This window comes from Diplodia corticola (assembly GCF_001883845.1).
Source record: "Diplodia corticola strain CBS 112549 chromosome Unknown scaffold52, whole genome shotgun sequence".
Lineage (NCBI taxonomy): Eukaryota > Fungi > Ascomycota > Dothideomycetes > Botryosphaeriales > Botryosphaeriaceae > Diplodia > Diplodia corticola.
The window spans coordinates 51,991-67,095 of NW_017971531.1; the positions used below are offsets into that span (position 1 = coordinate 51,991).

The 15,105-nt window shown below is 58.0% G+C and overlaps 5 protein-coding genes across 5 annotated transcripts; 2 read left to right on the forward strand and 3 right to left on the reverse strand.

Moving 5' to 3' along the window:
• Positions 1–1,007: 1,007 nt before the first annotated feature.
• On the reverse strand, positions 1,008–2,277 carry BKCO1_5200019 (csi2 protein; the record flags this gene model as incomplete). The annotated part of the gene is made up of 2 exons (XM_020277031.1): positions 1,008–2,223; positions 2,273–2,277. The coding sequence occupies 2 exons, from the start codon at positions 2,275–2,277 to the stop codon at positions 1,008–1,010; spliced, it is 1,221 nt and encodes a 406-aa protein (XP_020127354.1).
• Positions 2,278–2,868: 591 nt separating this feature from the next.
• On the forward strand, positions 2,869–3,686 carry BKCO1_5200020 (rrna-processing protein fcf1; the record flags this gene model as incomplete). Its single annotated transcript, XM_020277033.1, has 5 exons — positions 2,869–3,060; positions 3,116–3,139; positions 3,210–3,420; positions 3,475–3,557; positions 3,612–3,686. 5 exons carry the CDS (start codon positions 2,869–2,871, stop codon positions 3,684–3,686), a joined length of 585 nt encoding a protein of 194 aa, XP_020127364.1.
• Positions 3,687–4,288: 602 nt separating this feature from the next.
• BKCO1_5200021 (uncharacterized protein) lies at positions 4,289–5,392 on the reverse strand (the record flags this gene model as incomplete). Its single annotated transcript, XM_020277034.1, has 2 exons — positions 4,289–4,490; positions 5,073–5,392. The coding sequence occupies 2 exons, from the start codon at positions 5,390–5,392 to the stop codon at positions 4,289–4,291; spliced, it is 522 nt and encodes a 173-aa protein (XP_020127365.1).
• A 966-nt stretch (positions 5,393–6,358) lies between these two features.
• Positions 6,359–7,397, reverse strand: BKCO1_5200022 (eukaryotic translation initiation factor 3 subunit j; the record flags this gene model as incomplete). Its single annotated transcript, XM_020277035.1, has 4 exons — positions 6,359–6,374; positions 6,426–7,126; positions 7,188–7,273; positions 7,379–7,397. 4 exons carry the CDS (start codon positions 7,395–7,397, stop codon positions 6,359–6,361), a joined length of 822 nt encoding a protein of 273 aa, XP_020127362.1.
• A 1,502-nt stretch (positions 7,398–8,899) lies between these two features.
• Positions 8,900–14,262, forward strand: BKCO1_5200023 (clathrin heavy chain; the record flags this gene model as incomplete). The annotated part of the gene is made up of 7 exons (XM_020277036.1): positions 8,900–8,938; positions 8,995–9,015; positions 9,075–9,101; positions 9,162–9,533; positions 9,588–13,811; positions 13,861–13,980; positions 14,032–14,262. The coding sequence occupies 7 exons, from the start codon at positions 8,900–8,902 to the stop codon at positions 14,260–14,262; spliced, it is 5,034 nt and encodes a 1,677-aa protein (XP_020127363.1).
• Between the last annotated feature and the right edge of the window lie 843 nt (positions 14,263–15,105).

The window sequence follows — 15,105 nt, forward strand, 5'->3', positions numbered from 1 at the left end:
AATCCCCCTACCTGACCGATCACGACTGAGAGTGATGATGTATCTATTTCGTCCCCAGACTCTGCTGGTCAGCGGGAAGCACAGGGGAGGTTTATGGAGCAATTCTCCCACAAGGTGTTGCAAGGAAAACGGAGACCAAACCAGCACGAAACGTTGCATTTGCATGAGGTACGTGACCAACCTCAAGGACGCGAGTTCCCTATCAAGAGCGTAACCGTGTTTAGGTGGTGTTAGTCCGCTGTCACAGCACCAATCGGTCGGTTTGCTACGTAAGTGTGTGTGTGTGTGTGTGTGTGTGTGTGTGCGTGTGTGTTTTGGCAGCCGGCGCGTCCTTGTCCAGATCTCGTGAATAGTTTCGCGTCTTTCACGCCAAGCTTGTAAAGTCTAGCCGTTAGCTGGTGACCTTTCTTTCAAACATAGTCTTCCATGCTAGCGCATAATGGGGCGGATTTCTAGTTCAGAGAGCCTGACCCGGATTTCCCCAGTTTGTCTGTGACCGGTTCAGCATCCCACCTCACTTGCATGTACCGAAACATGATAATCATCTAAGCCATGTTGCTCTGCATCAATACATGGCTTTACTTGCTTCCATGTCTGAATCAGAATGGGCAATGGTATCTTACACATACTGCATGTCTCCCGTATGCAAAAAGACGACAGAAAACAAAGAAATAACACAAAAATATGCACACAAAAAACACGTTTCCCAGGCTCGAATCCGTCCCATCATCCTATTAACCCTGGTATCCCGAGACCTCGCCATTTGAATCGTGATGAGAAGTCGTGAAGAGAAAACACATGCAGTACAAGTTGCAGAAATAGGCAAAATGAATAAACCCACCCAATTACCTCAATTAAGTAGTTTGTCCGTGCAACAACACATTTTCAATGGCCGGCGGACATGCATCTTGATATCTTGTTGATTCCCAGCGTCTAATTTGCCATGCAGCCGTCTTCATTCCCCAGCCACGAAAACGGACCGCAATTACGATATCCGAATCCGCTGCTCAGAAGCGTGAGCCGCTTTCACGTCGGCTTCGTCTTGGAGTGTGGTGGTCCGGAGCCGGCCCTGGCAGATCCGTGCCGTTCTCGAACAGGTCCTCAAGGTAGGCGCTCGGGGTGCGGCCCTGCGGCGCAGCGGTCAGATTTAGCGTACTTGTGCTGGTTCCGCCGGCCACAGTGCCGGCGACACTGCTGCGGCCGCCCGCGGACGAATCATTGCCGCGGCTTCCCGTGGGTCGTGGGTACACGGCATTGTTGTACGAGCTGCCGAGATGCCTTGCCTCAAGCGGGCTGTGCGGGACGAGAGAAGGGCCATCGCGTGAACTCGGCGGCAGGCCGGGGGACTCGGGCGGCGAGGGGCCGAGATAGTTCTGCGAGTACACGGAACGGGTGCGCGGGTTCCCGAAGGTGTTGGCAGTCGGGCTGAGGGTCGAGTTGCCGGCAGCGTAGTAGCCGGCAGGGAGATAGGTTGAGGAGCGATTGCCCGAGACGCTGTAGTGCGAGGCGCGGTTCGGGTTGTCGGCGGTAGGGGAAAAGAAGAGCGACGATTGGCTAGGCATGAAGCGCGTCTTCTCCAGCGGAGACTTGGGGGCACCGTGGGAGGACTTGAGGTGATCCAAGGACAAGGTACTTCCGTGTCCCACTGCGTTGTACATGGCGCCGCCGGGGCCATACGTGGAGCCGGGACCGCGCATCGTCTTGCTGTCGCTCATGCTCTGGGCCACGGCAGCCTTCTTTACACTGCGGTGTAGCGCATATGCGATGATGGCACGCCAAGCCAGGATGCACATGCCGAGGAAGCCGAGGATGGCGCCGACGCAGATGAAGACGGTGCCCTCCGGGTAGGTGGACTGTTGCATGAAGGGCGCACTCGAGAGATCGGGCACGATGACGGTGGGAATGCCAGCGCCGGCCAAGGTCGGCAGGCCGGTCAGGGAGCGCACGGACGAGGTGGCGGTGCCCGAGGAGGTGGTAGCGGAGCTGCGGGTGGTGGACGAGGCATCGTCGGTCGTCGCCGTGGTCGCGGCGGCGGCGGTGGTGGAAGCGGCCGACTGCGTGGTGGCAGCGGAGTCGCTGGCGGCGCTGCTTGATTTCGAGGAGGCGGTGTCACTGCCGGTCGTCGTCGTCGCAGCGGCGGTGCCGGTAGTGGTGGTCGTGGCGGCGTCCTGGGCAGAGGCGAGAGCGACCAGCGCAAGGAGCACGAGGAGCGCATAGAGGGCCCTGGACAATGTCAGCGGCGTGGGCGCGAACAGGCGCACGATCGACGGACCGCATGGTGGGCGCAGGCGGAGGAGCAGCGCAGGGAAGGACTTGGGCGCGGAGGGAGGCGGGCAGGCGGACAGGCGGACAGGCGGGCGGCAGGTGTTGGAGGAGACGAGACAAAGGGCGCTTCTCGTATTTGGCTCCTGGGCGGCGTGAGGCTCAGCCGGGCGTGACGCGCTGGCTCGTGAAGCCGTAGGGCTGGCCGGATCTTCAGGGACCGGCGCGGTGCGCACGAGCAGAGTGCTTTTGCGGTCTGGCGCACGAGGATGCAGCGTCTGGCAGAGCGCTGTGGGACATGAGGCTGCAGGGCCCCGGATCGTGCCTTGCTGCATCGCGATCAGCAGGGGCCGCCGCGTAAACAGTGGGCAGTGAGTGCCCTGGGCAGCTGGCTCCGGCCCGTCTGCTGCTCCGACGCCCGCCATCATTGGATGACTCAGGAATAATGATCCGTCCACGGGCGGAAACCGCCGAACCGCCGAACCGCCGAACCGCCAAACCCATGGATGCCAAGCCTCCATAACTTTTCCTCCGCACCCTGCCACCCTCGCGCCCCGCTCACCCTCGCGCCCCCGACGCCCTGCGAATCCAGCCCGCGCCGCCGCCATGGGTGTCCAGAAGCGCACCAGGAAGTTTGCCCAGGTCAAGCGCATCATTGGCCAGCGCGACGCCCGCCTCAAGAAGAACCAGCTCGCCGCCGATGCCGACCAGGCAAAGCAGAAGGCCGACTCTGTCGTGCGCGAGGTGCCCCAGGTCTCGTCGTCTTTGTTCTTCCAGTACAACACCGCCTTGGTGCCGGTAAAACTCTCCGCCCTCAAGACAGATACGTGACTCCAGGCTAACATCTGAGCAGCCGTACTCGGTCCTCGTCGATACCGTAAGCGCCATCCCGCCGCCTGAGCTGCCACCGAGCCGCACCCGAGCCGGCCCGCTGACCGTCTGCCCAGAACTTCCTCTCTCACACCGTCCAACGCAAGCTCGAGCTGCTCCCCAGCATGATGGACTGCCTCTTCGCGAAATGCTGCCCGGTGATAACTAGCTGTGTCATGGCCGAATTAGAGAAGTTGGGCCCCAAGTACCGCATTGCGCTCAGGATAGCTCGCGATGAGCGGTGGGAGCGCCTCGAATGCGACCACAAGGGGGTCTACGCCGATGACTGTAAGTCGCTCCTTCCACTGCTCACACCACGGCCACGGGCTGAAGTAGGGCTAGGCATCGTCGACAGAGTGCAGAAGCACAAGGTCTACATTGTGGCCTCGAATGACCGCGATTTGAAGCGCAGAATACGCAAGATTGTGAGTGGCAAAGCTTGCGCTATCTGGGGGTGAGAATGCTGATGACTGGAACAGCCCGGTGTGCCCATCATGTCAGTAGCCCGGGGAAAGTACGTGATCGAAAGATTGCCAGATGCACCGGAGAAATAAACCCTGCCGTCCATCACATCCGAATCGGTCGCGGAGGAAGTCGTTCATAATATAGGGTTCAAGGTCCCGGGCAGTCTGGTAGCGGGGCGTTTCGGTTTAGATCAAGAAAAGGGCTTCGTATCACATGTTCATGGCATGGCGTTAGGGATGTACGTTGGGGGAGAGCAGCCACAAAAGGGTCATTCGCGCTTTCTTTCCTTCACTTTTGGCTTCGGATACCCGCTGCTGTTTCAGTGGTGGAGCACACTGGACCACTTCTCAAGATCTTCTTTTATTTATTGGTGCCCGTACGCCGTGGCTTCGGAGCGAGTGGTAGTAAAAAGACGACGCTCTCACGTCTCTTCTCATCGTTTGCAGGGAACGTATTCGTCGTTACCGGACCTGAGGATCTTCTCCGCAACCCCTCGAAATGGAACATAGCACTGAAAGTCGTGGAAAGAATGGGCGGGGCAATCGCCACGCGAATCGCCGGCGACGCTGAGCAGCAAGGCAAGAAGGAGGGGAACTGACTCAAACCGAGAAAGAAGATGTACAGAGTAAAGAAGTCTGGGGGGAAAGAAAGAGGGCCGATTGCACCCTTCTGCGGTAGCTTCCGTCGCCCATCAGTCGCAAAGCTTCAGCCACGAGCTTCTCTCCTGCTCGTCCCAGCCTTCTTTGCCTTGTGCCCCATCATCGAGTTCGAGGTGTAACGACTGCAGTCTGTACTGGGCGATGCTGGCCTGCAGAGTCTCGATGCGGCGTTCGTGGACGTCAAAGGGCTCGGCCGAGGCAGTGCTTTGCTGCTGGGCCAGAGTATGAATGAGCCTGCGCAGGGTGTCGCTGTTAGCTAGGCCGTCCTCAGGCGTACTCTTCGAGTCACGACGGGCCGGGCCAAGACAAAGGGATCGGAGAAGGCTGAACGTGAAGGGAAAGAGCACGGATGGTGAGAGTGAGGGCTGACTGCGGTGTCTTGTGGAACGTATGTAGGATGCATGGAAAGCGCATTGCATGAATGTGGAGAAGCCCCGAAATTTCGCAAAGGATAGCACGGTGTGAGTATCTGGGCATGCACCAACCGATGCGTCCGTAGGCGATGAAAATAGAAGCTCGCTTGGGAGATGGCAGGCGGAAGGGCATGAGATGTGAAACCCGAGTCCGAGATGATCTCTCGCCAGACGGCGAGCCTAAAGTTAAATATGGAAAAGCCAAAAGAGAGAGAGAGAGAGAAAATGAAGAGCAGACAGAGAGAACAGATATGCGGTTCAAAGACCCGTGTTTGACGACTCGGCAACTCTTGTACATATTACTAGGAAACGAGGTTGCTCGGAAACCATCTCAGAGAACGACATTGGCCGACGGACAACACACCTGGACATGCGTGCGGCAGAACGGATGATATGTACTCACTTCTCGGATTCGGCAATCATGCTCTTCAAGATGTCTCGGAGGACGTCCACGTTGCCCGCCTCGTCTCTGAGTTTCGCGTATCGCCGGCCCTGCACCTTGATTGCTTCTTGTGCAGCCACTGCCTTGGGCGAAAACGACATGAACGGCTTCGGCTCGAGAGCGTGCTTTTCGATGAGGGCGACCATTGGCACAGGGTCCTGTATCCGGACGAGGGGCACGAGAAAGGTGAAAGGCTCGAACGGTGGCTGGATGCGGTAGATCCAGACACGGCTTGGCCTCAGTGCTCTGCCCTTCTTATATGGAAGCTTGCCGGAAAGCATTTGACACACGCTTGGCCCGCATAACTTATCTCATACAAACATGTCGGGGCCTAGGCTGGTTTGCTTAGCGGGCACCAGGCTCTGGTCCGTTGCTTTCTTCCAGCCCACAGCCCCAGCCCATCGGCGAACGCGTCAACCTCTTCCAAACGCTCCGGCAAGTGCCTTCGTGAGGAAGCGTGGCCTGCATCATTGGTGGAAAATGGATTGAGAAGCATAGCAGCTGTTTCTAAGTGGTGGACCGCCCGCCGCGGTGTCGTCTGCCGGGTCTCAAAGTTCCTCAACCTCGCGCGGATCACGGCCGTAGTGTCTGCATTGGACGGCGCGGCAGGACCGCGGGCTGCGCACCTGCACCAAACGCAGTGCTGCCTCGGGTGCCTCCGGCCATCTGACGAGCTCCGAGGGAAGGACGACACGGGGAGCTCTGACGCAGCACCTACATCCAAGCATCTAGGGCCCGGCTGGAGCTGCAGAAGAAGAAGTAAAGGCTGCTCCCATTGCTCCTCCTTGAAACTACCCGAGTAAGATACATGAACACCGAATGTCGTGCCGACCGGACAGACCCATGTGCACCCAAAGAACCCTAAAGCTAACGAATGAGGACGGGGATGTGGCCGTATGTGAAGGGATGCGGCTGAGTTTGTGCAGGTGTAACCGATGTCCGAACGCCGGGAGCAATGCTTGCGATACAGACGTCTCCAACATCCCCAGTGCGTGTACCCTACAAGGCTGTGGTTTCCGATCCCGCCGCTTCGCACGTCTCTTGCACACGAGGCAGCCCTGTCCAGTTTTGTCGCTAATCCGCCGGATTGGCGTGAGAGCTTTGCGGGCCGTTTCATGAGCGCAAGACAAGCTCCGCCGCGAGGCAGACTCGCCCTCGCGCTGCGTCGGCAGCGGCATCTTGAGTTGATGTACGCCGCTTCGAGTAGGTGGGGAGGTGGGGTGTAAAAGCGCGAGCCGTACTTGGTTTCACATGAAATCGTCGCTGTTGCACTGTCAGTTTGAGCCAAGCTTCGACGTTGCTGCCAAAACCTACTCGCCAAAGTCCTCATCGTAGGTTGCCGTGTCAGCCTTGTACGCCACGTCGCGCGTGGCGTTCAGGCTCGTCTTTGTCTTTGCCGCCTTGCTCTTCTTGCCGCCCTTCTCCGCTGCCTTCTCCTCCTTCATCTTCTCGTTCGACAGCGTGGTGAGACCGCTGGAGATCTTCTTGATCTGGTCGCTGGGAAGCTCCTTCGCGATTTGTTTGCAGAACTCCTGGAGGAACAGGTTGTACTGCGGCTTCTTGCTGTTGGCTACGAGAAGTGGCGCCAGCGTATCACGGAGCTTGTGGAAGTCATCCTTGGTGCTCGGATTGAAGATCTTAAGCGTCGAGAGATCGATGGTGTTGTTGGCATCCTTCGGGTCGACCATGACGGCAGGCTTCGTGGCAGAGCGCTTGCTACCGCCGCCGATGGCCAGTTCGCCGAAGAGGTCCTCGGCCGCCGCCAGGTCAGAGTCCATCTCAGACTTGCGCAGCCGCGCACGGCGTGTGGCCTCGTCCTCGTCCTCGTCGTCGCTGTCGCCCGTGGCTGCTTCCTTCTTCAGCCTGTTCTCCCTAATACGATCCTCCAGTCTCTGGCTCTTGCTCTTGTGGTTTGCCTTGGCCTCAGCCTCGGCCTTTGCCTTGGCTTCAGCGGCCTTTTTCTCCTTCTCGCGTTCGACTTCGGAGTCTTCGGCTGCATCCCACGAGTCAAGGACCTGTGATCCATCAGTACATGCCGCACGGGAACAGAGGGCGTAGGCATAGGTGCGGGCCTACATCATCCTCGTCCTCCTCATCGTCGAACTTGCCGCGGCGCACGATGGGCGCCGGAGGCGAGTTACCCTCGCCGTCGCTCTCGTCGTCTGCGGATAAGCAACAGCGGTCAGCCTTGTCCACAGACCGGCACCTGTGGCGCGAGGCGATCCCCGGCGAACAGGAGATCTTGTGGTTCGTGATTCACGACGTACCCCACTTGGAAGGCGGCATGGTGTTGGGTGTTGCGGATGCGTGTAGATCGTGTCACGGAGTGTAGGCGAGGGTGGCGAGGACGGGCCGTCGGACGTAGTCTCTTGGGCGCGTGCGGTCGGTAGCTGGGAGAGGTGGACGCGGAAATTGAAGGTGGGCTGCTTGAGGACGGCTTTGTTCAGGCTCTGACGGCGGGTGCCCTCCCCTCGCTAATTTTCCGGCTCGGGCTGCACTGCGGCATCCTGGGCTGCCTTCTCCGCGCTTCGCCTATACGCCATGTATCAACGCCAGCGCTTTGCACGCTCCTCGTGCGTCCACGTATTGATATTGGCATTCCGTGCAGCTGCCCACTTTGCTGCCCGGTGGCAGCGTCCACTGAAGCGCTCCACGTCGCCCGTCCGTTCTGTGCAAGCCGACCTCTCTCTCAGCATGTCATGCCGCCGAAATCGGTCTCTCGCTGGCCCCGTCTAGAATAAGACCAGCTAGAGGGCGCCGCCGTCGGGTGAGCGTCAATGCCACGAGCTGCGGCTAACTGAAAATCGGCGTACGACTCTCTACTCCCGATTCTGGCTAAAAAAAAGAAAAGAAATGAAAAACTTGCAGCTTCCACTTGCTCCCGAGCAAGCCTCCGCCTGAAGAATGCCGTGACCGCCATCCTCCTGGTTTTGCTCATCTTGAAGATCAGCAGAGGGCCCCGTGACCCGCAGAGGCGGAGCATGTGATAAAGCCCCACCGTAGCAATGGATGCAGCTGTTGACGGGCCTCCCTCACGTTCCATTACTGCTGGTAGTAGAGGGATTCAAGGCCGTGCCAAGGGAGAGTGCGACACAACCGTCTCGTTCCAAAAGGGACTCCTGCAATGGCCCGGTAGTGGGCGTCTTCGTCAAGCTTGGGGAGAACACGGCGCAGTTGGACCCCGCTGTTCTCAACGTCTGTTCGAGGCCAGCAACAGTAGTATTATTATTGCTGTGTAGACGTGTACTGATTTCGTCGGGGAGATCATCCAGGATCGCTCCATGGTTCAGGTCAACATATATGAGGCGCCCTGGAGCTTGCAGCATTAGGCGGGAGCAGAAGGGCAGGCAGAGTGAAGTGGTGCTACACGCGGGGCTCTACGGCGACGCGGACGCGGGAAGGGGCAGAGCGGGCAGAGCGGGCAGCAGCAGCAATGATGGCTGCTGTGGTGAGGGCTGGCGCGTGCAGGGCAGCCTTGTGGCCTTGGGCGGGTGCCATGACGACCTGGCCAGCCCTAGCGCCGCGTTCGGCCTAGCGGCAGCGACATCTGGCCGCAGCTCGCTGTCACGGCCAGCTTGATCATAACTCCTGACAAGCGTTGGCCTTGCAACTGCCACCACCTCACTCCCACCCTACCTTTTCCTTCTGGATCGCGCTCCCGCAAGCTCGGCGCACCAGCTTGCTGGAGATCCTCTTCCTTTCCGATTACCCTCTCCTTAATCCTGAGTGGCGTTGGTTCTTGTTGATGAGCTGGCGTAACGAAAGCGCAGACCCATAAACTCGCAGCCATGGCACCGCTTCCCATTAAGTTCTCCGAGCTGCTCCAGGTACCTGCTTCTTGTGCGCTGCATCCGAGCCATTGCTGACTGCTGACCGCTTCCAGCTGTCGCAAGTCGACATCCTCGTACGTCACCCGTTCGCGCAAACACGTCTGGCCGGAGCGCCGCGCTGACCGCACAGCAGCCCACCTCGATAGGATTCAACTCATGTGTAAGTCTCGCGCCTCGAGTCGCGCCGCGTCGTGTGTGCTGGAATTGACCCGCTTGTCAGACTCTCGAGTCCGACTCGTACATTTGCGTCAGGCAGCAGGCCGACCAGAGCGCGTCGCCCGAAGTCATCATAATCGACCTCAAGAATGGCAACAACATCATCCGGAGGCCTATCAAGGCCGACAGCGCCATCATGCACTACAGCAAGCAGATCATCGCATTGAAGGCCCAACAGCGGACACTGCAAATCTTCGACCTGGCGCAGAAGGCGAAGCTGAAGTCGACTACGATGAACGAGGATGTCGTCTTCTGGAAATGGTACAGCGACACGAGTCTTGGTCTTGTCACCGAGAACTCCGTCTACCACTGGAACATCTTCGACCCGAACCAGGCGACGCCGGTCAAGATATTTGACCGGAACCCCAACCTCTCGGTGGGCACAACATGCATAATACCCATGGAAGCGGGCTTAATTGACATTGGATAGGGCTGCCAAATTATCAACTACCGGGTCAACCAAGAAGAGAAATGGTCCGTTATCGTGGGCATTTCCCAGCAGCAGGGCCGCGTCGTCGGAGCCATGCAGCTCTACTCCAGAGATCGCGGTATTAGCCAGAACATCGAAGGACATGCGGCTGCTTTCGGTTCGCTTCGCATGGAAGGTGCGCCTGCCGACACCAAGGTCTTCACCTTTGCCGTGAGAACTACAACTGGTGCAAAGCTGCATGTGGTGGAGATTGACCACCAGGCCGGCAACCCAACCTTCCCCAAGAAGGCCGTCGATGTTTACTTCCCGCCCGAGGCTACCAACGACTTTCCGGTCGCCATGCAGGTCTCTGAGAAGTACAACATCATCTACCTGGTTACCAAGTACGGCTTCATTCACCTGTACGACTTGGAGTCGGGCACTTGCATCTTCATGAATCGCATTTCCAGCGACACCATCTTCGTTACCGCCCCCGACTCCGACGCCGCGGGAATCATCGGCATTAACCGCAAAGGGCAAGTTCTGTCCGTCACCCTTGACGAAAACACCGTGATACCCTATCTGCTGCAAAACCCAGCCAATGCCGAGCTGGCGTACAGACTAGCTTCGCGTGCTGGTCTTCCGGGAGCCGATAGCTTGTACCAGCAGCAATTTGAGAATCTCCTGGCATCAGGACAGTATGCTGAGGCAGCAAAGACGGCCGCCAATTCTCCCCGCGGATTTCTTCGTACGGCCCAGACGATCGAGCGTTTCAAACAGGCTCCCCCTCAACAAGGCCAGCTGTCCGTCATCCTGCAGTACTTCGGCATGCTGTTGGACAAGGGCAAGCTGAACCAATTCGAAACCCTGGAGCTGGTGAGGCCCGTTCTTCAGCAGGGTCGTAAGCATCTTCTGGAAAAGTGGCTGGGGGAGAGCAAGCTGGAATGCTCGGAGCAGCTTGGAGATATTGTCAGGTTGCATGACCTCAACCTGGCCTTGACCATTTACCAGCAGGCTGGTTCGTCTCAGAAGGTTGTAGCTGCGCTGGCGGAGCTCGGCCGGTTTGATGAGATCCTCCCATACGCGAAGCAGAGTGGCTACACGCCGGACTTTACTGTTCTGCTTCAGCACATTGTGCGCGTCAACCCGGAAAAGGGCGCTGAGTTCGCAACTGCTTTGGCCAAGGAGGAAAGCGGTCCCTTGATCGACATTGATCGTGTGGTCGACATTTTCCAGTCGCAGGGAATGGTCCAGCAATGCACTGCATTTTTGCTCGATGTTCTTGCGCCTAATCTCCCGGAGCAGGGCCACCTCCAGACGAAGCTGCTGGAGATGAACTTGCTCAATGCTCCTCAGGTCGCAGATGCTATTCTCGGCAATGAGATGTTCTCGCATTACGACAAGGCGCGCATTGCTCAGCTGTGCGAGAACGCTGGTCTGCTGACAAGAGCGCTGGAGCACAACGACGACCCCGCGGCCATCAAGCGCATCATTGTCCAAACGGACAAGCTCCCGGAGGAGTGGCTCATAAACTACTTCGGTCATCTGACTGTCGAGCTCTCTATTGACTGCTTGGACGAAATGCTGAAGACAAACATTCGCCAGAATTTGCAGGCTGTTATTCGCATCGCTCAGAAGTACTCCGATCTCCTTGGTGCGACCCGCATCATTGACTTGCTGGAGAAGTATCGCACCGCCGAGGGCCTGTTCTTCTACCTCGGTGGTATCGTGAACCTCAGCGAGGACAAGGATGTGGTTTTCAAGTACATCGAGGCTGCAACTGCAATGGGCCAGCTCAACGAAGTCGAGCGCATTTGCAGAGAGAATAACTTTTTCGACCCAGAGAAGGTCAAGAACTTCCTCAAGGAGGCCAAGTTGACTGAGCAGCTCCCGCTCATCATTGTCTGCGACCGTTTCAACTTCATCCACGATCTAGTGCTGTACCTGTACAAGCAGCAGCAGTTCAAGTCCATCGAGGTTTACGTTCAGCGTGTGAACCCATCCAGGACCCCCGCTGTCATCGGTGGCCTTCTCGATGTAGACTGTGATGAGAACATCATCAAAGGCCTGTTGCAGTCGGTCAACCCTGCTTCGATCCCTATCGACGAGCTCGTTGCAGAAGTGGAGACGCGCAACCGCCTCAAGCTCTTGTTGCCATTCCTGGAGGCCACTCTCGCTAGCGGCAATCAACAGCAGGCTGTTTACAACGCCCTCGCCAAGATTTACATCGACAGCAACAACAATCCGGAGAAGTTCCTGCGCGAGAACGATCAGTACGATACCCTTACTGTTGGTAAATACTGCGAGGCCCGTGACCCTAGTTTGGCTTTCATTGCCTACCAGAAGGGCCAGAACGATCTCGAGCTCATCAACATTACCAATGAGAACTCGATGTTCAAGGCCCAGGCCAGATACCTGCTCGAACGGTCTGACCCCGAAATCTGGGATTACGTGTTGAGCACCAACAACCTCTTCAAGAGGTCGGTGGTTGACCAGGTCATCGCCACCGCCGTGCCGGAATCTCAGGAGCCTGACAAGGTCTCGATCGCGGTCAAGGCCTTCATCAGCAATGATCTCCCTGGCGAGCTCATTGAGCTTTTGGAAAAGATCATTCTGGAGCCGTCCACATTCAGCGACAACCCGACGCTGCAAAACCTGCTCATGCTCACTGCTGCCAAGTCCGACAAGGGTCGCTTGATGGGCTACATTCAACAGCTCGAGCACTACACTCCGGACGATATCGCTGTGCAGTGTATCGATCTGGGCATGTACGATGAGGCCTTTGAGATTCACAAGAAGCACAACAACCACCTCGAGGCCGTCAATGTTCTCGTTGACCATATAGTCAGCATTGATCGCGCCCAAGAATATGCCGACCGTGTTGATCTGCCCGAGGTGTGGAGCAAGGTCGCCAAAGCCCAGTTGGATGGCCTGCGAGTTACTGACTCTATCGAGTCGTACATCCGCGCACAGGACGCTTCGAACTATAACGAAGTCATTGAGATCGCCACTCATGCCGGGAAGGATGATGATCTGATCAAGTTCCTGAGGATGGCTCGCAAGACCCTGCGTGAGCCTCCGATTGATACTGCTCTGGCCTTTTGCTTCGCCCGTACCAACCAAATCGCTGAGCTTGAGGACTTCTTGCGTGCCACCAATGTCGCGGATATCGAAGCCTCCGGTGACAAGGCTTACGAAGAGGGCTACCATGAGGCTGCCAAGATCTTCTTCACCAGCATCTCCAACTGGGCGAAGCTTGCGACTACCCTTGTGCACTTGGAAGATTACCAGGCTGCTGTGGAGTGCGCTCGCAAGGCCAACAGCACCAAGGTATGGAAGCAGGTCAACGAGGCCTGCGTTGCCAAGAAGGAATTCCGTCTTGCCCAGATTTGCGGTCTTAACCTGATTGTTCACGCCGAAGAACTCTCGGATCTTGTCAAGCAGTATGAGCGGAACGGTTACTTTGACGAGCTCATTGCTCTTCTGGAAGCTGGTCTTGGCCTTGAACGTGCCCACATGGGCATGTTCACTGAGCTGGGCATCGCTCTTTCCAAGTATCACCCCGAGCGCGTCATGGAGCACCTCCGGCTCTTCTGGTCTCGTATCAACATCCCCAAGATGATCCGCGCTTGCGAGGAAGCTCACCTCTGGCCCGAGCTCGTCTTCTTGTACGTCCACTACGATGAGCCAGACAACGCTGCTCTGGCCATGATGGAGCGTGCAGCGGACGCCTGGGAGCACCACTCGTTCAAGGATACGGTCATCAAGGTCGCGAACTTGGAGATCTACTACCGTGCACTGAACTTCTATCTCCAGGAGCAGCCTTCGCTGCTCACCGATCTCCTTCAGGCGTTGACGCCAAGGATCGATGTCAACCGTGTCGTTCGCATGTTTGAGAAGTCGGACAACATTCCTCTCATCAAGCCGTTCCTGCTGAACGTCCAGTCGCAGAACAAGAGGGCTGTGAACAACGCGATCAATGATCTGCTCATCGAAGAGGAAGATTACAAGACTCTGCGCGATTCGGTCGAGAACTACGACAACTACGATGCGGTTGAGCTTGCACAGCGCCTCGAGAAGCACGACCTCGTCTTCTTTAGGCAGATTGCTGCCAACATCTATCGCAAGAACAAGCGTTGGGACAAGTCGATTGCGCTTTCGAAGCAGGACAAGCTGTTCAAGGACGCCATCGAGACGGCGGCTCTGTCGGCCAAGGCGGAGGTGGTCGAAGAACTGCTGCGCTACGTAAGTAATATGACTCACTGTCTCCAGATCTCAGCTGACGTTGGTGTAGTTTGTCGACATCGGCAGCCGTGAGTGCTACGTTGGCATGCTTTACGCGTGCTACGACCTGATCCGCCCGGATGTCATCCTGGAGGTGTCCTGGCGCAACGGTCTCCACGACTTTACGATGGTGAGTGTTCCAAGGTTACAGAAGCGTCTGGCTTGAGCTAACAGTCGGCAGCCGTACATGATCAACTTCTTGGCGCAGCAAGCGGCGACCATTGAGCTGCTCAAGAAGGACAACGAGGAGCGCAAAGCGAGGGAGCAGTCGCAGCAGAAGAACGAGGAGAACACGCCGATACTCGGAGCGTCTCGCCTCATGCTCACGCAGGGCCCGAGCGCGCCGTCGCCAGCCCCGTACGGCCAGGCCAACGGCATTGCGCCGCAGACGACGGGCTACCGTGCGTTCTAGGCGTTGCGATGGGTTTCAAGAGGCTACGACATATTCTAACTAATGGGTTATTGGGTCTACGAGGGATTTGTATGCGAGCGGGGGGGTCGCTCGGGGCCTGGGGGCTAGCTCTCTCGTGCCCCGGCTTTGGGTTTCTGGCCCCGGCACAGGCACAAGCCACGCTGTATTGATGAATAGTGATGAAGGCCGGGGTTCTGCATGTGTGCGAACAGTCGTCGTGGTGTATTCTAATCTTGCGGCGGCGGGCAGGGGGCCCATGGTCGAATTGCATTTGCTTGTTGTGTGTCGGCGCATAGAAGTGTTGAGCTGCGCCAAGGCGGACGGCGGGCGGCGGGCAGCGGGCAGCGGGCAGCGCACAACCCAAGTTTGACGCTACTACGGCTGGCCGGCGGGCGGGATGCGCAGCAGGCGGAGGCCAATGGGGCGGCTGGCTTAGCAAACGGCCGCCGAGATGTCTGTTCTCGGCCAACACAGGACCCCCCATGCAGCGATCATGCGGTAGCCGTGCGAATTAAGGCCGAGCGCCCGAACTGCCCCTCCTTCGCGATGACTCTGCTGCAGCGTTCAGCCGAGGACAAGCGCCGCCGCCGGACGAGCGCTGGATCGACGGTCAACAACGAGACACGCGGGCGCGGGTCAGGCGTTATCGCGGGCCAACGCCCGGCGGGCGCGGGAGCTCACATGCCGCGGGCCATGGCTCCCCGCCAGCGGTGGCAGCAGCTCTGGCGCGCCCCAAGCTCCGCCGGCCACCTGCCCCTCAGCTGGTCATAAAGGCGGCCCTCCGTAGCTCGCCCTCGCCCGCCCGCCATCCATTTCCCCGTCTCTCCTCCCAAACCCCCCAGC